The following is a 23,197-nucleotide window of genomic DNA, read 5'->3' as shown; positions in this document are numbered from 1 at the left end:
CATGGGAGTGATGGAGCCTGTAAGAAAAGGTAACTGAAGATTTAAAATATGTCCCACATGACCTAAGAGTCTACATCTGTGTAGCGGGCGGAGGCTGATGTCATTGTCCTGCTGTTAGTGAACCATCTACGCTCATTGGTCCACAATTCAAGAGTGGGTTTTCCACCCAGTGTGATGCTGCTGTGATCTTGGTGGGCCAAAGGCCAGGCCAGTCATGCCTGCAGTATTCAATCCGCTCATTCAGTTTAAACACTCCCTGTCCCCCGTTTTCATCTGCATTCCAGGCATGCCCACCCAGTACAGCTCTTGTCCTGTCACTCTGGGTGCATGCAGGCAAAGGCACGCCCTGCTCAACAAAAGCAGCAGTGTCATGGCTGGATGAGCTGCGTGAATCCAGTGTGCCCTCCAGGAATCAGGGCCACAGTGTGGATAGAGAGCTCACATACTGTAATGGGTGAGACTTTATGACCGCTCATGGTTACATCCTGGCATGCGCAGCCAAATAGACTTGTCACGTGTTTGAATGTTCATTTCATTGTCTGTTGAAATGTCTGCACAGTTGTGTACAAGAGATCGGCACAAGACACTGTAGTGTAGTGTAGGGCCTTGTACTTGTGCACATTGATGTCCACAAGTTTAAATATTTTAATGTATAGATTTAATCAAAAAGAAAAACCCATTAAAAAAATATAATTTCATATTCTTAACAAAACATTCTCGGGTACATATTCAACATGCATATTGCTGCATGATAATCCAAACTGTGTAGGTTGCTCAGTTTGTTTAGATGATTGTTTGGTGTAAAATGTAAAAATCTGACGTCTTTACATTCCTCCTACTGAACATATACACACAGATCGCTAAATAAGCATTTCAAACAAAACAGTGCAGTGATCAAGTGGTACAATTAGAGCCTTTGTGCTTTGGTTTTCTGCATTTGTTCTTTCTATGCTGTTTTCACCCCTCCTATCAGCTTGCAGCTCAGACTCCAGTGTCTGCACTCAATAGCCCTCTGTATGTAGACACAGAATAGGGACTGTACAGCTTCTCTCCTCCTCCTTATTCTTTTACTCTGCCTCCCATTCTTTCATTTTTTGTACTCACTGACAAGTGCATGTCCCCAGACAGCGACCTTGACGTCACAGGTAGCTAGGTGAGCCTTCCTGCAGTGCTTTATTCAGCAGATCGGTTTTAGAACTGAAAGTTGAGGGGGAGGCAGTAGGTGGCCTGAGGCATCAGGTGTGCATACAGAGAGAAAGAGGAGAAGAGGAGCTGCAACCAGATGAATGAGCTCTATAGCGCTAGACGTGATAAGGGGAGCGTGGGACTGTGCTGGGTCTAACAGTATGTGTATGTCAAGATCGGACATCAGAAGAGATGTTGGAGGGAGATCGACTTGTATTCATCATCTGAAACTCGATGGGAAGGAAGAAGACAATGCAAATGGACAAGAAACACTTCCATTAGTTTTTCTTTGGATTTACAGTATGCATGAAGGTAAGAAGTCATCCTCCATTTGTTTTGTTATCTCTCTGAATCTGCTAAAATTATATTACATGTTTTAATAATGATTATGGTTTTCATCATTCTGTTAGAAATATCAAGGTTGTTAATTTGTTTCTGTTTTTTATCTTCCTGAACTTTCAGCTATGTTACATGAAATGTAGGAACACAGTTAGTCTTAAATTAACTATGAAGACAGTATTATCCATGATCTGCTGAATAGTAAATAAATGTGTTTTGGTTTGGCATGCAGCCATACAATGCTCATAGTAAATATTTTCAGGCTAAATGTGGGATGTAACATTGCATGGGGGAAGTTTTATAATGAGTTGGTGAGTGAATGTTTCAGAATTACAGATGATCGCAGACAAAAGTTAAAACTAATGGACATGTACCTTTTAGGTAATGTTTGACTCTGATAAGACTGAATCTAAGTTCATAAAACCAAAGCTCATAAACTAATTCATGCAAACTAAAAGTCTAAAAAAACCTGCCTTGGGCCATAAACTGGACTTCGTGCGAACATTAGATACATAATAAATGACACACTGGACACCACACTATTGACATTACATATGGATGTTTTACATAATTCAATGTCCAACATGGTTTCAGCATGACAGACATAAAACTGAATTTAAAAACATGACCAAAAGTGTTGTAACACCAGCACCATTATTTATTTTAACTATTTATTTACTTATTTATTGTTTGTGATTTTAACTTTGTGTTTTTTTTCTGCCTGTTTTCACTGTACAGCAGGTTGTACTTTCTTTGAAGTGCTTTATAAATCAAGTTATTATAATTCATCAAAAATGTTGAACAAAATCTCCACTTATGATGATTAATGAGTAATCATTGTCATAATAACCTTTGGCTTTTACTTTTACATTACCACGGTTTTTACTAAGTTACAGCAGGGAATAATGTGATAGATAATAAAACTGTTAAAAGGGGTCATGTCTTTCTATTCTTTTTTATAAGAAAGGCTACAGGTAAGCTAGAAAACCATTCTTTTAGATCTGTAACTCTATGGTATGCAGTCATTAAAGTAATTCATTGACCTATGAACACTGTCAAAGGTCTATCAGCAAATCAGCAGTATTATTGTGAGCTTTTTAATTGCTATAATCTAAACTAATAAATCAATGATGTCAAAACTTTAGATAAATTCATATCAAATATTGCTGACGGTGTTGATGAAATGAAAAGATAATTATGCTGCAGGTCAGCACTCGCATTAACATGGTAATTATTAGCCTGCATATGGTTGAATAAAATGGTGTCTAATTTAGGCTGAGAAGGGCAGTTCCTCCAGCAACTCGCTACCTATGTCCCACAACTGCCGCCACTCTTCCTTCTCATTTTAATGGTTGTTATGGCGGTTGGAAAATAATTAAGCTGTGAGTGCACTTTCACTGCTTAGGAAATATTAACTTTCAAGGTCTAGCCCAACTGGAGGCTTCATCTTGTGACTTAGCCTCCCAAATCCTAGAGGTATTTTTAACTGGACAGCATCCATTAGTTAATGCTTACGACCATTCCCAGTGTACATCCTACATTAGATTGTTGTTACTCACAAGGTAGGTCTGGCACAGTCACAGATGGTGTGATCAGTCCAGAATAAGTCGCAAATGATGATGTGAGAATATAATCACCAATTCTTAAATGTTCTATTAGTCATGACCCTCCATGGACTGATCACACACCAGGGATTTCTTAATTGTTGCTATGCTATCATTCTGTTTTAGTCCATCCTCGACGTTTGTGTCTTCCTTTGCCTGAGTCATGAGAACGATACTGGTTCTTCAGTGGCAGAATGGTCCTGTTGCAGTTCATCTGCTTTCTTGTCTTTCCCTGTGGGCTTGTTCTGGTTTGTTTCTTCAGTTCACGAGAGCTATTTTCAGGAAGGCTACTGTCACTTTTCTTTCTTAAGTGAGATCTAAACATTTACTATCAGCATCTGTTTTGCAGACTATAAGCTTTGTTTTTTCTTTGAAAATTGCAATAAAAGCTGAATATTCTGAGAATGACAGAACATTCTGATTTAATTTTCAGAATTGTCTTTTAAATGTTGTCATAGGACATTATGTGCCTTATACTGCGAATGTGTATGTGTTCCCAAACCCCTGCTCTGTACTGGGGTCGCACTCGGTGGCTGCAAAATCCAGGTGGTGAGTGTCACTTTATTACTTGTGTAGCTGAGTCAGCAGGTGGCTTGTCTTACCACAGTCTGCAATATCACTTTCCAATGTCATGAATTATTTATGTTTTGGGTCAGCTAAGAAACACAAGGTTGGTTATTTCAAGTTGCAAGTATGTCATTTTGTAGCTCTCTGTGCAATGCTACACCCTGTGTTTAAAATGTTTATGAAGTAGACAGCCAATGACATAATGCTAAATGTGTCGGATACACAGAGAATATGACTCATGTTTGGTAAATATTCATGAACACCTTAAATTATGAAATGAGGGGCCACTTTGTGACAATACTGCACAATTACATTCACTAGAATTACATTCACTTCAGAGAATCATTATTAGTTGTTTTACCATAATAATAACATGTCTGAGTTTTACTTTTGAGCAATAAATGTCCATTTCATTACAGAATATAAATGCATCCATTATTTTAAGGACACTGAACAAAGTCATGTGTGTCAAAATGACAAAACAGTCAATGGAAGCCAAAATCATCAACCCCTGGAGGGCTGTGTACAAAATTATAGTAGATTATAGTGAAAGTGATCCCTCATTCATCCAAGTTGTGTGAATTTCATCACATTAACTCATAACTCAGAAGTGCCCTGTGTCTGAATGGACTTTCGACAACATCTGGCCATGCTCCTGTCAGTGGATGGTGTCCTGTAGGATCTCCTCTCATACCTAGATAAGGGCGTCGGGAGCTCCTGGGCAGTCTGTGGTGGTACTTGGTGGCATTGGATACATAATATATAATGTCCCACAGGTTCTCATTTGGATTTCTGAAACAGCATAAGGTCTGACTACAGTTCTGAGGGTTTTATCCAGCACCTCACAGCAGTCAGGGTACCAGTGGCAGTGACATGAAGGTCTTTGCAGTCCTCCAAGGATATGCAAACCCAGACCATCACTGACCCATCACTAAACCGATCAAGCTTCATAATGATACAGGCAGCATAACATTCAAAACAGTATCTACACCTGTCAAATGTGCTCAGTGTGAACCTGCTCATGTCTGTGAAGAGAATGGACCATCTATGGTAGACTTAATAATTCTCATGTTCTCTGGTAAATGAGCTGTATGGTAATACTAAAGGAAATAGGACAGAAACATATACATCAGTATCACATCAATGCTGCTCCTGTTCCTTCTTATACAAAGGGGCAGATACTGATCCTGCGTCTGAAATGTTGCACTTCCACAGCTCTCCTGGTGTAACAGGGGGCCTCATGGTATCTCTTTCTTTTGACTGCATAAAATGAATGTACCATCTTGGAGTAACCAGTAGTGACAAGGAAAATAGCAAAACACAAAACTTGAGTAGAATCAGCCAGGAACGATAAGGAGACAGCATTTGATTGTGGCCACCACATTATCCCTTTTTGAGGATTGTCTAGCTTTTACCTCTCCATTGTACCTCTATGGTACAATGGCTAAGCACACAAGCTATTTGTATGACTGCTGAGTGAACTCTGGCACTACTGACTGCCTCTGGAATTTGAATGTTTGTAGTGTTTTCAATAAGAAATGGCCTGGTATGGTACTGTTATGATTTATTCTTCCCTGATTTTTTTTTTTTCAGCAGTGTATTTTACAGTTGTTCATGTTAATGTGCCCTCTTCTGTAGAAACCAGAGAACAAAGATAGCAATCTATGGAGTCACTTTACACTTTAATTTATTTCCAACTAACCATCTAAATAAATCATTTAAAGTGTGATCTATATGTCCACTAAGCAGAGAACAGTGTACAAACTGCAACAGAATTAACAGAGGTCTTGGCTTTCCTTATCTGTCTTAAGAAATAGAAAAAAAAAGTCTTCACAGCCAACAGGTGAGAAAATCTTATTACAATAAACCATGTGAAAATTTAAGAAGAAAACATCCTGTGTTTTTAAGGTAATCACTGATTCTGTTGGACCATGACTGGCAAACAAGGGAGGCAGTGGAGATCCATGTGCAAAGGCCTGGTCCTGGGTACCCTCGTGACCAGCTGTATGATCCTGCTTTATTGCCTCTCTACTCCACAGATCCACTACAGTCTACCTGAGTAAGACTAACCACACTGGTAACGATGTGGTGTACATGCATTCGGTATAAAACATAATGAAGGATACGCACTGTATTGAATTATTTCAGCAGTTACAATATATACAGCTGAAATAATAAAGTAAAAATGAAAACAGAATAAAAATTCTAATCCCGGCTTCTAAAATAAGATCTTTTCTGCTTTTTTTTAATCTACATTTATCATTTGAGTGGTTTCTTTGTCTCCATCTCTGTAGGTTTCCAGTGCCTTACTCCTGTGCCCACCGCCCAGCTCAGCTCCACTCCAAACCTATCACAAACAGCTCACAGAAAACCACTGGCCAAACCTGTGTTCCTAAAGTGGATATCATGTTCATGAAGACCCATAAAACAGCCAGCAGCACTTTCCTGAACATCCTTTTCCGCTTTGGAGAGAAGCACCGGCTCAAATTCGCCTTTCCTGATAGCCGTAATGACTTTTTCTATCCGTCTCTTTTTGAGCGCTCCCAGGTCAAAGACTATAGACCTGGAATGTGCTTCAATATTATCTGTAATCACATGCGCTTTAATGCACCTGAGGTGGCCAAGTTGCTCCCTATGGACACCTCCTACATCACTATTCTGCGAGACCCTGCAGAGCTTTTTGAGTCATCTTTCCATTACTTTGGCCGGCTGGTGCCTTTTACCTGGAAGATACCAGGTGATGATAAGCTAACTGAGTTCTTACGTGGCCCCCACTCCTACTTTGATCCAGAGGGCTTCAACTCCTTCTACCTCAAAAATCTGCTGTTCTTTGACTTTGGGCAGGACAACACTCTGGAGCTGGATGACCCACGGGTGGAGGAGGGAATCAAATTCATCACTGACCGTTTTCAGCTGGTCATGTTGGTGGAATACTTTGAGGAATCACTCATTCTGCTCAAGGATGCCCTCTGCTGGGAGATGGACGACTTGCTCTTCTTCAAGCTCAATGCTCGCAAAGGATCCACTGTGTCTAAGCTTACCCCTGAGCTAAGGGCCAGGGCCCTTGAGTGGAATGCTATTGACTGGAAGCTATACCAACATTTCAACCAGACTTTTTGGAAGAAAGTGCATGCATATGGACTAGACCGAATGGCTAAGGATGTGGCTGAGCTGAGAAGAAGGAATGCAGAGATGGCATCCATCTGCATTGAGGAAGGTCATGCTGTGGAAGCTGGCAGCATCCAAGAGACAGCCATGCAGCCCTGGCAACCCATCGGAGAAAAGTCCATCATGGGCTATAACCTGAAGAAGAATGTGGACAAGGCACATCGAAAGCTCTGCCGAAAGATGTTGATGCCAGAGATTCAGTACTTAACCGAGCTAGGGGTGAACCTGTGGATCACCAAGCTGTGGGGCCGTGTGCGAGATATCATTAACTGGTGACCAGCTGTGTGAGCAAGAGAAGCCAATTCAACTCTGAAAGACTGTATTAAAGCTCTGGCAAAAGTGAGGCTCAACATGTCTGTCACATTTCCTGTCTCATTTTGATGAAATGTGTCCAGATTTGCATTTCATATGCGCTGTAATGTATCTGATGGGTGCTTGAGGACAAAAACATTTTGACCTCACAATCTTCAAATACTGAACCAGTTTGGTACACAGATGACGCTTGGTATTGGTTTCTGTGTTTGTGAGTCGATTTCCACACATTAAAATGTTAATCTATGCTCCATTGTACTAATGGAGCAGATATGTGAACTCTGAAGCTCTGGACTAATTTTAGAAGCCCTCTTGATGGAAAAGCACCCGTTGTTGCCATTCATGCCAAATTTCCAAGGTTGTATAAAAGAATGAAAGTTGAAACAGTTCTAAGAGACTGAATTCCCACTAAGGACTAAAATGCAATGAATGTAAGTATTATGTCCCAGTTTATTGTCTATGGAGGACAAAATCTGTCACAGTTTCCATGAATGAATGACAAAATAGCATTTCTAAAAGCAGACACCTTCACTTGTCATAACAAATGAAACCAGTAACATTAACATTTGCATTGTATGAATACCCCACAACTGCTACATCTAAATCAATTGTAGATATTATTATTTGTCTTATTACACTTTGTTTTTCCTGCAGAAAAGGTCTGTCATGGAAAAGATATGATAAATCCCATTCAGAAATCATTAACTTCAAAATTAAGTATAACAGTATGCAATCAAGAATTCTTTTTTTTGTCTTTTTGTTTTTGTAGTATTTACTATATATAGATGTTTCTGCTCTATGATAAAATATTTTGCTGTGCATTCTCCTGTTATGATCATGTCAAACCTAACAGCATTTACCATTGCCAGCTGTTTTGACAGGCACATTTATGATGTGGTGGAACTTTGTTGCACAGTAAGCCAAAAAATTGTCAGCCAAGTGAGGTACATTTTATCCACAAAGGCAGTGTGACAATGACTAACAGTGTTAAATACCACCTTAATGTATTTAGACAGCATTGTAATCACAGTCCGGAGACACAAATGGTTAACTAAATATGCACATACATGTTTTTGCTGTTAATCCAATGTGTTGCTCATAATTTGTGTCCATTTAACTCTATATTTCCTATGTTTTTTCTATTACATTAATATTTACTTTGTAGTGTATTGTGTTATGAATGAATTTAGTTATGTATTCATTTAACTGTATCTGTGCTGCTGATTTTGTCCTCCATACAATTCTCCATCACTATCAGCAATAAAAAAATCACATTTTATGTTAATCCTTAAAATAAAGTGAAATATTGCCGTTTGTTATACACTTCACAACTTCCACTCTAAATGTGACTATTTTGTCATCCTTATTATTGTATGTATATATAATAGGTAGCAAGACTGTGCTTTGTTTTTTGTGTACAAATTTATCTCTGAATCAGCTGGAATTAATGAATCAACATAAACAACCACCTGCTTTTAAAGAGGACGTTTTTTTCTGTAGATAAGAGTTCAAAAAAAAAAAAACATAACAAAAAAAAAAAACAACAACTGTTATTTACTTTTGCAAAAATATGAAAAAGGAGTAAGTAACTGCATTACCACAATTCAACCCAGTGATCTCTGTATAACACTATACACCACTACATGAATATGAGATACACATATACCAAGTTTGAATCTAGCAACTAATATAATGTGCCTATCAACACTTGCCACCTGCTTTATTTTGCTAACACATTTTTCAAAATTCTAAGGAACTGTGTGACGTTAAAGCAGAAACAATACAATATCCTCAAAGCAGTTTAGCTTTTTTTGGGACTTTTTCATTGTGCACATGTTGACTTTTCGTATCAGGTAAATTTTAAAGTGTATATGGCAGGTTAACCACTGTGGATCAGTGCACAAAAAATGCAGAAACTAGATTTTCAAAAAATATATCTTTATTTATACATTAACATTTGGAGCCATTTTGGACGGATGGATGGAGGAACTACACGGTGAGTGTTAGCATTACTCCCAACTGACCTGAATCAGCAGTCACATCACAGAGTTGCAGAGATAGTATGGAAAATTGCCCATATCACAATCTAATGCACCTTGTTTCTGCTGTGTACATTACCGATTACAAATTTACATGCCGTGGAACCAGCTCCAAGTTCAGGTTTAGAAGACAGACACCCTCTCTACCATTAAGACTAGACTTAAAACTTATATATTTTTTTTATCAATCTTATAGTTAGAGATGGCTGGGGTGTCTCTGGACCATTGCATGTCATTTACTTTGTCTTTTCTCTCTCCTTAAGTTGTGTTTCCTCTGTCTCCCTCTCTCTGTTTTCCTCTGCAGGTATCCTCAGCCACACAGCTGTATATCTCCAGAGTGCAGTTACTGGTCCTACCAACCTGCCCAGTGTTTTTGCTGCTTGTTGTTGTTTTGTTTTTTGCCTGCTGTTCTTTTTTCTCTCCTCTTTCCACTCACTCCAGCCGGTCGAGGCAGATGGCCGCCCACCCTGAGCCTGGTTCAGCTGGAGGTTTCTCCCTCTACAGGGAGATTTTCCTCTCCACAGCTGCCTAGTGCTGCTCCAGTGGGGTTGTTGGATTTTCTATATAATTCTAATAATTCCTACCTTACACTTGTGTTGTTATTTGGCGCTATACCAATAAAATTGTATTTAATTTAATGTAATTATTAGAAAATCCGAGAAACTCACAATATGCTGCGTTAAAGTACAACTGCTGATTGGAAAACGTACACTTTTGTTAACGTTACATGCGTAACTGGTTTAGCTGCAGTATAAACTTTATTAAAGGCTACAGATCTGAATTAGAGGTAACTAACTACTTTTCAACGTTACAGAGGTGAAGTAACGTTTACTCGCTGTTTCTCGGGGGCGTGGTTGGGTGACGCTGCTCTTCACTGACAGCAACGTTGTTTTGCTAGTTTAGTTTTTGTGGCTAATGTGTTCCTGTGAACATATTCAGTCACCGTACATGCAGTCTGAATATTAGTTGAACCAGGTGGATATTGTAGTGCAACATTAGTACATGTATGTTAAAGGTTTTTTCACTGTAGTTAGTTTTTACTTGTTTTTCAGGTTAGCAGTTAACTGTTAGCATAAAGCTAGCTAGCCTGCTAGTGTTAGCCATGCGGCTAATGTTAGGTTTTAGCATCGATAGTAGCTAACTGGTAGCCGGAAAAACACAGTTCTCTTACGTGAATAAATCGGACTTCAGTGTTGTCTACACAGGTAATGTTAATCCCACGCCTATTTCAACGGTGACTGAAACATTTGCTCTCACTTTGGGGGACTGACTTTAACGATGGCGTTGGCTGTGGACGTCCCTGCAGATGAGTGGCCCTGAGAAGTGATTTAGCCGGATGAGTTAGCAACAATGTCCTGTAAATCAACCAAAGTCGCCCCGAGTGTTGATTTCGATCACAGTTGTTCCGACAGTGTGGAATATTTAACGCTTAATTTCGGCCCATTTGAGACAGTTCATCGTTGGAGAAGACTCCCTCCATGTGATGAGTTTGTTGGTGCAAGGTAACGTGTTGACAGATGAGCCGCGTCATTAGCTAAACCTGGATGTTTATTGTCTTTTATTTACCCTGAACTTCATGTACCTATACACAGGCGCAGCAAGCACACAGTTGTGGCATACAGGGATGCCATATATGTGTTTGGGGGAGACAATGGGTGAGTACTGTTTGATAGTTTTCTTTTTACTTGACCACTGTCCTCTACATAAAGTCTCATCATCGCCACACAGGAAGAACATGCTGAATGACTTGCTCCGCTTTGACGTGAAGGACTGCTCATGGTGTCGGTAAGATTAAGGACTCCAATCGATTATCCATAATAAACATATATATGTAGACTGTAAATATAGGATTTAACATAAGCTTATTATGCATTTTTCAGCGCTTTCACCACTGGAACTCCACCTGCTCCCAGATATCACCATTCAGCCGTGGTCTATGGCAGCAGCATGTTTGTTTTTGGTAACTTTTTTTAAGCTTAAAGCCTTCATAATAAAATTATAATAATTTTATCATTTTTAAACTCATCTGTTTGTGAATGTATTTCAGGGGGCTACACTGGAGACATCTACTCAAACTCAAACCTGAAAAACAAAAATGACCTTTTTGAATATAAGTTTGCCACAGGGCAGTGGACTGAATGGAAAGTGGATGGGAGGTAATGTATTTTGTAAATATACTTATATTATGTTTGAACGTTAGTTGAAAATGCATTAAAATCTGGGAAAGAAAACCTAATATTGTTGGAAGTAAAGAGCTCTTTACTCCCTCTCTGTTTAGCTTGCCAGTGGCTAGATCTGCACATGGAGCCACAGTTTACAGTGATAAACTGTGGATTTTTGCTGGTTATGATGGAAATGCCAGGTATGTTTTTTTCTTATCGAGACAGCCACACTTTTGTTTGCACACACTATTGACACATTTCTCTCTCTTTTTTTTTTTTTTTAAGGCTGAATGACATGTGGACTATCAGTCTCCAGGATCGAGAACATGCATGCTGGGAAGAGGCTAGTATAATTAATACACATTTTCAGTATAGTGTCTAGAAATTCTCACTACTTATTAATATCTCTATTTCTGCTGTTGTCTCTATCAGATTGATCAGAGTGGTGAGATTCCTCCATCTTGCTGCAACTTCCCTGTAGCTGTATGCAGGGATAAGATGTTTGTGTTTTCTGGTCAGAGCGGAGCCAAGATCACAAATAACCTCTTCCAGTTCGAGTTCAACGGCCATATGTGAGCAAAGCTCTTTCTTTCCTCTCTTAGTCACTCATCCTGCAGTATCAGCGTTACACAGTACTAATCCTAATCATTCCTTTTCAGGTGGACACGTATTCCAACTGAACATTTACTGAGGGGCTCCCCTCCACCTCCTCAGAGACGTTATGGTCACACAATGGTTGCCTTTGACCGCCACCTGTATGTATTTGGAGGTGCTGCTGACAACACTCTGCCCAACGAGCTGCATTGCTATGATGTGGACTCTCAAACCTGGGAGGTGATCCAACCGAGCCTGGACAGTGAGGTATGAATCAAAGTGGTTTACAGAAAACCGATACTGGAATATTCAGGATTTTATTATTATAACTTAACTAAAAAGCATGGTGATTGAATGAATCTGTCTGGAGCAGTACTTTGTAGCAGAATCAGTGCCGATCACACTCTTTAGTTCCATCCTAGATATACATATACATATATTCACTAGCGAAGTTTTGAAGTAGTGCTTTTGAAGAATAACCCGATAGAGTTGGATTTTCTATGTCCCTGCATTCTCAGATGCCAAGTGGAAGACTCTTCCATGCTGCTGCTGTGATTCAAGATGCCATGTATATCTTTGGTGGGACTGTGGACAACAATGTGCGCAGTGGAGAGATGTACAGATTCCAGGTTAGTATCTTACATCTTTATAGCTGAAATGTCAAAAACATACATACAGTACATATTTGGCATAACTTTACCTTTGTGCTCATAAACCTTTTATGTCTAAAGAAAACCTAATATCATACAGCGCTGTAAAAAATATAGTACATGCTGGTCTAATTTATTAAGGTAGAAAAGCTGTTCAACCCTGCTTGGCCCTATGTGGAAAAAAGTAATTGCTAATAGCTAATAGCTGGTTATGCCACCCTTGGCGGCAACAACTGCAATCAAGCATTCGCGATAACTGGCAATGAGTCAGCCACATTGGAGGGTTTTTCAGCATGAACAGCATGTTTAAGGTCATAGCACAGCATCTCAATTGGATTTAAGTCTAGACTTTGACTAGACCACTCCAAAACCCAAATTTTCCCTTTTCCATACCATTCAGAGGTGGCTTTCCTAGTGTGTTTTGGATCATTGTCCTGCTACATAACCAAAGTGCACTTAAGCTTAAGGTCACAAACTGCCAGGCATTCTTCTTCAGGATTTTCTGGTAGAGTGCATAATTTATTGTTCCATCAATTATGGCATGTCTTTCAGTTCAAGACCAGCACACTACCACAAACATATTTGACTGTTGGTATTATGTACTTTTTGTGAAACACTGTTTCGGTTTAATGCTAAATGTAACGGGAAACACGCCATCCAAAAAGTTTAGCTTTTATCAGTCCTTAGAGTATTTGCCCACAAGTCTTGGGGATATTATTGGATGTTTCGGCAAAGCCTTTGTCTTTTTGGTCAGCAGTGGCTGTTGCCTTAGAAATCTCCCATGGATTTCACTTTTGCCCAGTCTCTTTCTTATTTTCGAATCATGAACACTGACCTTAACTGAACAAGTAGGCCTGCAGTTCTTTAGATGTTGCTCTGGGTTCTTTTATGACCTCCTGGTTGAGTCATTGTTGTGCTCTTGGAGTAATTCTGGTAGGCTGGCGACTCCTGGGAATGTTCACCACTGTTCCAAGTTTTTTCCATTTGTGGATAATGGCTCTCACCATGGTTGGCCAGAGTCCCAAAGCCACAGAAAAGGCTTTATAACCCTCTTAGACCAATACATGTCAATTAATTTGCTTCTCTGTCTGTCTGTTTTTGACTATCTTTAGATCATTGCATGATGTGTTCCTTTCTGAGATCTTTTAGCCTTTTAGCTATTTAAGTGAAATCCTGACCTGAATATTTAGGCCTGGGTGTGGCAAGTGGAATTTAACTTTTTTCCCCCTTTAATAAATGGAATCATAATTTTTTTTCTAATGTTAAAATGTGTTTTATATGTTTAATTTAAGTGTGACAATTATGCAAAAAAATAATAAAAAATCAGGAAGTGTGCAAATACTTCACAGCACTGTATAATGAAATGTTATTTTCTTGTACTTGTAGTTCTCATGCTACCCAAAGTGTACTCTACATGAAGACTATGGAAAGCTTTGGGAGAACCGTCAGTTCTGTGACGTGGAGTTTATTCTGGGCGAGGTGGGTTTTCCTTTCTCCATGGGGTCCTGGGACTATGCTTCAAAATGTAAAAAATTAGAAGGTGACTTATACTTATCCAATTAACATGTTTTTCCCATATGACTCCTTGTGTTTACAGAGGGAGGAGAGAGTCTTGGGGCACATTGCTATAGTGACTGCAAGATGTCAATGGCTGCGGAAGAAAATCCTGCAGGCGCGGGATAGGCAGCGACAGGTCAGTTCATGTCATTAATAATATAAAGGAAGACTACTGGTGTTGTCAGAAGATATCTCTAACTATGAATCTTGAAAAATGGGGTTGTGACACGTAGTTTATCTCACTTGACTATAGAACACACTGGGAGGCCAGGAAAACACAAATTCTAACAATTTAATGAAATGAAATAATTAAATTTCCACATAATCCCACAGGTTATTAACTCTTCTCTCTCTTCTCTGTGGTCTAACATAATCGCATTTTAATTAGCCTTGCGTCATGTGCGTCATGTGCACATCATTAACACCTGAATGGTTCCAATTTAGGAAGCATGCACCTGTGCCTCACTATTGCTTGACGCAATATTATAATGTTTGTGTTGAAATCTTTGGTTCAGTAGGCAGTTTAACAGTATTACTGCTACAGTTATTATTAGCTGCATTGTAATTGAGAAGGCACAGTTTTGAACAAAACCCAACTCAGGGGTGGACTTGTGTACAGATTCTTACAAAAAACAATTCAACTGCTTCTATGAATGCACTATAGTATAATATGCACAGGTTGCTGTTAAATATAAAATGAAACTATATGTTAATCAGAAAATGTTGTTGTTTATCATTTACTGTCTCTGTGTACAGAAAAGTAAACAGGAGAGCAGTGAAGAGATTGATGAAGGGGCAGCTGGAGGCCACAGGGATATGTTTGCAGGTAACAAGCCGTCAGGCACCCAGCCGCTGCTGGAGGTATCCATCAGGGAAGCAGAGGCTCAACCATTTGAAGTCCTAATGCAGTTTCTCTACACAGACAAGATCCAGTATCCACGCAGAGGTAGCCTTCTCTTTCTTCACATGATTGAATGGCACCTGTAGTAATACCAAACAGAGATAAACATATTCATTATTTCTCCATTACCTGTCTACAAAGGTCATGTCCAGGATGTTCTGCTGATTATGGACGTATACAAACTGGCCCTTAGTTTTAAGTTGTCCCGCCTGGAACAGCTCTGTGTACAGTACATTGAGGCATCTGTGGACCTGCAGAACGTTCTCAGCGTTTGTGAAAATGCCAACAAGCTGCAGCTGGATCAGCTCAAAGTACGTCTGGATAACTTGGATAGATTTAACTGAATTAAAGCCAGCTGAAAAGTGTTGTTTACTGACCTCCAGTGGCTGAAGTTTGGAGTACACTTAACAAAAAGAGGCCAGTAAAATAATGCTCTGCAGATTTGTGTTAGAGAGATGCTTCAGAAAAAGAAATGATAGTATCATGCTGATATCCATGCTAACAAATAATTTCTTCCTCCAGGAACATTGCCTTAATTTTGTGGTGAAGGAATCACACTTTAACCAGGTGATTATGACAAAGGAGTTTGAACACCTGTCAACCCCACTCATAGTAGAGATTGTGCGGAGAAAGCAGCAGCCTCCTCCCAGGGTGTACTCGGACCAGCCTGTGGACATCGGGACCTCCCTGGTACAGGACATGAAGGCTTACCTGGAGGGAGGCGGTTTGGAGTTCTGTGACATTATTTTGTTGCTAGATGGACATCCACGGCCCGCACATAAAGCCATACTGGCAGCCCGATCCAGGTACTGACAACCCAGAACTAAAGCTAAACTACAGTTATGTGTTTTTTTTGTACATTTTTGTGTAATGATGGTAAACTTGAAATTCCTCTTAATTTGGATTTTTTACTGTGCAAGTTGTGAAAGTGCTTAACAGCTAATTCTTACTGTTAAAACAATAAAAACATCACAACAAATATAAAGTCTGATTTAAATCTGTTTCCAAATTTAGGTTTAAAAGAAAAACATTTTCAGAATTATAAAAATGTAAATATAGTACGGTATGTATATATTTTTGTTCACTTTGTGATAAAAATGCTCATTGTAATCTCATTTAGATGCATTAAGAGTTGGATTAAACTAACATGTTTGTGTCTTTGTTCGGAATGAGGACATTCATGCCAACGTAGTGATGTTTTTAATACTTTATACTTCTCACTTCACTTTATCCTCTAGTTACTTTGAAGCTATGTTCCGCTCCTTCATGCCAGAGGACGGCCAAGTTAATATCTCCATTGGTGAGATGGTTCCAAGTAAGCAGGCCTTCGAGTCCATGCTGCGTTATATCTACTACGGCGATGTCAACATGCCTCCAGAGGATTCCCTGTATCCTTGTCGTAATGGGACTGTTTTATATTCATTCTCTCGATCAAAAAGCTTTCAGAGGCAGATTTAAGGTGGAATCAGAGTCTTCACCACAATGGCTGATTATATATAAAAAATACTGGCCTGCTAATTAAGGCAAACTCAGCTAAAGCATACTTATTTCATAACATAAATTAAAATGTGTTGAGTGTTGAGTTTGTATTTGTACACTGAAACTATGTATTACCTCAGTACATTCAACAGTAGCCCAACATGCCACAACTTTTAGTTACAGTTAGAAAACACACCAGTTTTTGATGTATCATATGTTTAGGTATAAAATTGAAATTTTAAAGTGAGATTAGAAATGGTTGAGGATATGTGGTGGCTCAGTACAGAGTGGGAGTAGGAAGTGTTAACCATCAACATCTAGTGGCCATTATTGGAAGTGTCTCCTAATGTGTTTCTGCTTTGTCACCAACTTTCATTCATTTTGGTTTCTGCTTGTAATTATTAATTATTTTATTACCACCGTTATCATTGCAATCAATAAGCATATAATGTCTAAATCACATTAAAAACTCAAAGGTAGAAGTGACTACATGTATGATCAAAATATATCAAATTTCCTTGACCACTGATAAACAGCTATCTGTTTGCGGCACCATATTACTACGGGTTTTCCAATAACAGGCTTCAGGCCTACTGCAAGCAGAATCTGGAGATGAACGTCACTGTGGAGAATGTCTTGCAGGTATTTATGTTTTCACCCGGGGGGAAGCAGTGACCTAATTTGACTATGCTGTCCCTTACTTCAATTGAAGTGAATCACTTACCTCCCTCAATATTTTTTCTTCTCAGATTCTGGAGGCAGCTGATAAGACTCAGGCTCTGGATATGAAGAAGCACTGCCTGCATATTATTGTTCACCAGTTCATCAAGGTGGGTGGGCTTGTATCCGGAGCCCTGGGGGTTTGCTGCCCACTCAGTGCAGCTGAGCTAACCCTGTAGCACAGTCTTCTTAGTGGGACACTGACACCTTTGGCCTCCTAGTGGATCACGCTTCATCTTCTACATAGAGAGGAGACTGTTTTCAGTCTGGCCGGCTGTACAAGCACCTCATCACATAACGATGAGGGTCATAGTGCCACTCTGATTATTGTTTGTTATTCAAAGACACAGCAAACCATTCAATTCTCACCCTACTCCACTGCAGTGTTAGCTTTGTTATTATTGGTTTTGTTAAGCTTCTTTCTGTTTATCTTAATTTTTCATGCATAAGAAATCAAATGCAGCTTACTCCTCTGTTTGATTCATCTTTGTCTTAATTTAATGCTTTTTTTTTTTTCATTTCTTTTGCTCTCCTCCCCTCCCAAAGGTATCCAAGCTCCCTAATCTGCGGTCTCTAAGCCAGCTGCTGCTGTTGGACATCATTGAATCTCTAGCTACACACATATCAGACAAACAGTGCGCTGAGATGGGCTCCGATATTTAGGAGGACGCCAGAAGCTGGGCTTTTTTCTCCTCTCACAGAAGCCATACAGCTTCACCTACTTCTAATCATTCCCACCTTCCCAACACACAGTACTTTTTTCATGTTGGACCTTGCATGTCCCGGCCCCCATGCAGTAAATGCCTTTTATCCATGCAGTATCATGTTGTTGTTTCTCACTCTGCCTCTTAGTGAGCAGTGAAATCAGTGAAGAAACCAGATTTTATAGCTCAGTTACAACTGTTAAATGATTTAGAAAGTTTCATTTATTTATTTTGTATACACAGAACAAAACTTTCAATATTTTATTCTGCTCAGTGTTGCTGCTGCATTTTTTATACATAATGCAGTGGATTGTATTAGTTCATATTTGTGAAACTATTGAAAACTTCAGATGTTGCTTTATTGTCCCTCTTCAGATATTCTTTTCTCAGCCATCTAAATACAGCCTAATCAAAGTATAACATTAAATGGAATATTTACCTAGCTCTGTATTCATCACTTGTACCATTCTCAGCTCTGACACATTTATCAAGCCTGGATTAAATGTTGTAGAGAATCAAAGTCATATGAGAATAATTAGAATATATGTCTGTCTTAAAGCCATGTGTTTGTTTAACATTCTTGTGAACTATAACAAGGTAAAACAATTTCCCTCTGGGATTAATAAAGTTTTTAGCATCTTTTTTTTTATTTGTTATTGGTACATATTATAATGCCATTACCATTACTAACAGACAATACAGCTATGTGCATTTAATAATATCAGAATTCAGATATTAAACATTTATCCATATGGGTTTCATGTATTGAAAGCCTTAATAAATCTTCCCATACAGAATAAGTTGTGTAAGATTGAGTCTGTGTTTATTTGTAGTCATATGACTTCACAAGAAATATTAGTTCAAACAGAGGCTGTGGCCCCTTAGGAGCTGGGGCCCTGGGCCTGTCTCCAGTAGACTTATTTAATGTTAATCCATTCATGTCTGTAGCTGTGACCTAACATACCTTTACGCTGCCTGTAAGTCAGACACTCAGCCAGGCAAGGAGGGGATACGCTGCATTGTGTCTACTTTATAACCCACAGTAGTGTGTTTGGCCCCACTCATGCAGTTTCATCTGAACACTGGGCCCTGCTCAGTTCTCCTGTTTTGTGAAAATCATGGTATCAAAACTAAATGTTTGCAAAGTTGTAAGCAACTCAAAGTCACAACAGTATGTTTTAGAAATCTGAAGTGTTACAGTTTCTTGTGGTCGTCATTGTGAATTCTTCAGTGTAATTATAAATATTATTACCTCACATACCAAAGTAAATCAAATTCTTCAACAGTCCCTTGACATGACATAAAGCCATTGCAGCCTATATTACTATGTGAAAACGCTGAAGGTTAATCCTTGACCTTTCATCAAATTAGCCACGTTCTTTTACGGGTTTCAGTTTTCACAGATCTATGAATCATACGATCAGACAATGCTCCTTTGGTTTGAGAGGGTTTTTTTTTTTGTATCTGTAACTCACTTTATTTACTCAAGTGAACTGAATTGAAATTTTACAGGTTTATGTAATAAATCTTCTTATAGTTACAATAATCAAGACAGACCAGTTATAAACAGGTTTTATTTGGAGAGCATGGAAATAATAGAAGAAAATGTTTCCCCTTGGAAATCTTTTTTTTTAACCATTTTATGTTGATATTGTAAACATCAACATAAAAATATTGTACATTTTGTTCACAGGATTGAAAAAACAGCTCGACCTAAATACTGAGTCAGTAGATTGGGTTTTCTGTTAGCTGCCGGTTGTACTGCAAGATCTGGAAAGACCCATAATGGAATTCACAAAGTGTTGGACTCTTTTGGACTCTGTTGTAAGTACCACAGTGAGCACAAAGTGCTATTCATAGTTTAGATACTTGAGACGCTTGGCAAATCTAAAGCCCCTCCTCTGATTTCCCTACATTGTGAATGTCTAAACTAAAATAACGGCCATGTTGCATCAGTAACATCAGTGAAATGTTTAATCCAGAACAATTACAACTTTAAAACATGGAGTGAATTTCACCCTATGCCTGTTGTGGCTCTAAATTCTTGTTTTTTGTGTCCATCCCATTCCCGTTTGCAGTTGCTGAATGTTTCATTCATTTAAGTGCACTTGAGCACAAACGCACACCCGAGAATCCCACTGAACGTATCCAGTTTCATCTTAAACAGAGTTCATTGTTCACTGTGATGATAACGCTGAAGCAAAACAGTATGTGTGTTGTCATGCCACAGCCCTGGATTATCTTCCACTTGTCAGGCGCATTTTTATTAAGGAGCCTCACGAAGTGGGTTGTCTTGGTCGGTCCTGCCACCTGAGCAGGTGGGATGGGCTACTGAGGCACCCTGGATCTCCCAATCTGTTACATAGACTTGAACAGCTCAATCACTGCGCGGAGTGTCCATGCACACGGGCCCAAGATGGTTTTTCTAACAACTAAAGTGATGCAAAGGACTGCACTCTTTGTGACGTTCGGGGGTTTGGTCACTTCTCTGATCACCACTTTCCTTCCCCTGTGGAAGACAATGAACTCTGACCTGAACGAGGTGGAGAACTGGTTCTCTGGGCTGTGGCACACCTGTCTTTATACTGAGGAGGTGGGAATTCAGTGCAAGGCCTATGACTCCGTCCTGGGACTACCGATGGATCTGCAGATCTCCAGAGTGCTCATGTCAGTGTCTATAGGTACTGGAGGTCTAGCGGTGTTGGCTGCCTTCCTTGGTCTGGAGGGGGTTGAAATGTGTGTGGGGCATCCAGGCCTGAAGAGAGTGCTACTCATTCTTAGTGGGGTGCTGTCCTGGGTGTCAGGGCTCACCACTCTGGCTCCTGTCTCTATTGTAGCCTACACGACTGTGGTGGACTTCTGGAATGAAGGTTTTCCTGATGTGATGCCACGCTGGGAGTATGGGGAAGCAATGTTCTCAGGATGGTTTGGAGGTTTGGCTCTGGCCATCGGAGGGACCTTGTTCTTTGTAGCTGTGTGTATGGGGGACTACGACCAGCGTCCACCAGGTGTGCCAAAGAATCCACAGGTGAAGCACAGGAGACAGAACTACCTGAAGACAGAGGTGTTATAAATTTCTTATTGTCTTGTGTCATCTGAACATTGCTGTTCTTCACATGGAAGCTGTTCACTTGAGTGATTGAAGATTTAAGCTACTTGTGAACTATTTCTACAGCGTTGATGAGCATAAAATTCCCGACAGAGGTAGCATTAAAGCTTGGTAGCTGTGTTTTGTCCTTCCTGTATTCCTATTGAGTTGAACGATTGTCCCCTTCTATTGATGCCTCTGTGATATAAAGTTGAAACTTTAAACTATTAAAGTGCAGTGAGATAACAAGCAACTGCAGAAGTTGTGATTCCTTAAAGGTTGACAGTGTATGATAATTGTGTAGTTGCTTTATCTGTTTACCTGTAGCCACACACCGTCCTGTGCATGGTGATATTTAAAAAAAGTAGAAATACATTAATAATGAGTGAAAAGTAACATTTAAGATTTTTTGTTCAAACTAGTTACAATTTGTTTTGTTGTCTTTAATGCAGTGAAAGTAAAAGTTAACATTAAATGTAAAATATTTCAGATTAGTATGTAATCATGGCAGCTGTACCTTGTAATTTACTTTGGATAAAAGTGTCTGCTTAATGTAAATTTGGAGTTTTATGTATTCAACAATAAACTGACTTTACAGTTTAGTCTGTGATCAACTTCACAATCACTTTTCAAAACGTTTATATACATATATACCTGTTGGTACTAGTTGTGAATATCTGTCAGCCGGAGACATGCATTGATGAGGATGAAACACACAACTATAAAAATATATAACAGCACAAAAGCTAGTCTGGGAAAGACTGACCAGTCTGAACAAAAATGAAAAGGTTCAGGGGGGTGCACACTATGTACAGGCTCTATGAGTCCACTGGCAGAGCAGCAGTGAATAGTTTAACATGAGTTGCATTCCAGTGCCGCAGCTCTTCTGTGTTGAATTTCATTTTGGGGAGGGACTAAGCTCCTCTCAGCCCTTAAGTCAAATCAAACTGTAGCCAGATTGTGTTTGACACCCTCATTTACTTAACTGACACTCTGTTCAAATGCCATTAAGTTAGTCTGAATCTACTCTAATAAAACGACATTAAGGTTTTGGCAGGACTTTCTGTGTTTGACCATGAAGGACTCCCTCAGGTCTCTCACCTCTGTAAATCTCATTTTTTGGATGCTGCAGTTGTCTTTGGCCTCTGCAGAAAAAAAAAAGCCCGTCTGTAATCCAGTTAAACTGAGCGATGTATCAGCGATGTAAGATGTCATCCATCAACTTGCTGTGCATGTCCACACCGCCCACCCTGGCTATCGCTCCAACGTGCTTTTTACAAGTGCTCGAACACATGCAGAGAGGAACACAAACATACTGGCAATGAAGCACATGTGCACGTGTCAGCTGTCAGTACACTGTAGAAATACAATTACTTCATGTGGGTGGAAACTGCTTTTGCATGTTAAACAGCAACTCACATCACATTTGAAAACAGTGTAAAGGTTTTTGTGCAGCATCCTAATCATCATGCTGTGTCAAGTGCCTGTGGATTTAATATGGGGGTCTTAGGAATACGACCTTGTCCAAGTAGCTATATAACAAGAGAAGGCACAAGGAATGGAAATAACCAGGGAGCTCATATCTATAAGAGCCTGTATACTTTTTAATCCTGCTCCACCCTACCCTCTGACTGAAAGTGGGATTTACTGCACCAACTGCACTTTCACTCCTTTCCCCCCTGCCGCACACACACAAGGATGTAGCATGCACACACACACACACACACACACACACACACACACACACACACACACACACACACAAAGAGCTGTTTGGTGTTTAGAGCATGCAGGAATTTGAAGAGCAGTTTTTTTTGCGTCCTAAGGGTCAGTACATATACAACAACAAATGCCACAGTGGGAAGTTTGAGCCACAGCTGACCCACAGACTTGCAGCACAGTACATGCACAGTAAGCAGGCAGTGTGATAAGTGGGCAGTCGGACCGTGCAGTGCAGTGGGGGGGGGGTGGGGGGCAGCAAGCCTTTGATCAGGCTTAACTGGTAAGTCAGGTCTTTGACATCTGAAGGCAAGGACCTGAACAGAAAAGCAAGCCAGCAGTGTGTGTGTGTGTGTGTGTGTGTGTGTGTGTGTGTGTGTGTGTGTGTGTGTGTGTGTGTTTGGGAAAG

General features: G+C 39.7%; 3 protein-coding genes across 3 annotated transcripts; all 3 read left to right on the top strand.

The window, feature by feature from the left end:
• Positions 1-868: 868 nt before the first annotated feature.
• gal3st1a (galactose-3-O-sulfotransferase 1a) lies at positions 869-7,395 on the top strand. Its single transcript, XM_026343611.1, has 3 exons — positions 869-1,497; positions 5,604-5,754; positions 5,990-7,395. The coding sequence occupies exons 2-3, from the start codon at positions 5,627-5,629 to the stop codon at positions 7,137-7,139; spliced, it is 1,278 nt and encodes a 425-aa protein (XP_026199396.1). The 5' UTR covers positions 869-1,497; positions 5,604-5,626; the 3' UTR covers positions 7,140-7,395.
• Positions 7,396-10,066: 2,671 nt separating this feature from the next.
• Positions 10,067-18,781, top strand: lztr1 (leucine-zipper-like transcription regulator 1). The gene is made up of 19 exons (XM_026343883.1): positions 10,067-10,716; positions 10,807-10,869; positions 10,943-10,999; positions 11,095-11,174; positions 11,262-11,370; positions 11,493-11,576; positions 11,662-11,719; positions 11,809-11,948; positions 12,036-12,237; positions 12,489-12,599; positions 14,007-14,099; positions 14,218-14,313; positions 14,934-15,123; positions 15,220-15,389; positions 15,601-15,884; positions 16,317-16,466; positions 17,094-17,199; positions 17,307-17,387; positions 17,824-18,781. The coding sequence occupies exons 1-19, from the start codon at positions 10,565-10,567 to the stop codon at positions 17,938-17,940; spliced, it is 2,343 nt and encodes a 780-aa protein (XP_026199668.1). The 5' UTR covers positions 10,067-10,564; the 3' UTR covers positions 17,941-18,781.
• Positions 18,782-19,598: 817 nt separating this feature from the next.
• si:dkey-98f17.3 (uncharacterized protein LOC793143 homolog) lies at positions 19,599-21,054 on the top strand. The gene has a single exon (XM_026343479.1). The coding sequence runs from the start codon at positions 20,398-20,400 to the stop codon at positions 21,052-21,054; it is 657 nt and encodes a 218-aa protein (XP_026199264.1). The 5' UTR covers positions 19,599-20,397.
• The last annotated feature ends 2,143 nt before the right edge of the window (positions 21,055-23,197 follow it).

The sequence above is a fragment of the Anabas testudineus genome, chromosome 9 (assembly GCF_900324465.2).
Source record: "Anabas testudineus chromosome 9, fAnaTes1.2, whole genome shotgun sequence".
NCBI classification, from domain to species: Eukaryota; Metazoa; Chordata; class Actinopteri; order Anabantiformes; family Anabantidae; genus Anabas; species Anabas testudineus.
The sequence above is the reverse complement of the archived record's forward strand: the minus strand, read 5'-3'. Positions and strand labels throughout refer to the sequence as shown.

What these genes read in the sequence shown, in the direction of transcription:
- gal3st1a (XM_026343611.1), top strand. Translation starts at nt 5,627, where the DNA reads ATGACTGGCAAACAAGGGAGGCAGTGGAGATCCATGTGCAAAGGCCTG. An exon ending in ATCCACTACAGTCTACCTGA is followed by an intron (nt 5,755 to 5,989) that starts GTAAGACTAACC and finishes CCATCTCTGTAG; the next exon opens with GTTTCCAGTGCCTTACTCCT.
- lztr1 (XM_026343883.1), top strand. Translation starts at nt 10,565, where the DNA reads ATGTCCTGTAAATCAACCAAAGTCGCCCCGAGTGTTGATTTCGATCAC. An exon ending in AAGGACTGCTCATGGTGTCG is followed by an intron (nt 11,000 to 11,094) that starts GTAAGATTAAGG and finishes TGCATTTTTCAG; the next exon opens with CGCTTTCACCACTGGAACTC. An exon ending in AACCGAGCCTGGACAGTGAG is followed by an intron (nt 12,238 to 12,488) that starts GTATGAATCAAA and finishes CTGCATTCTCAG; the next exon opens with ATGCCAAGTGGAAGACTCTT.
- si:dkey-98f17.3 (XM_026343479.1), top strand. Translation starts at nt 20,398, where the DNA reads ATGGTTTTTCTAACAACTAAAGTGATGCAAAGGACTGCACTCTTTGTG.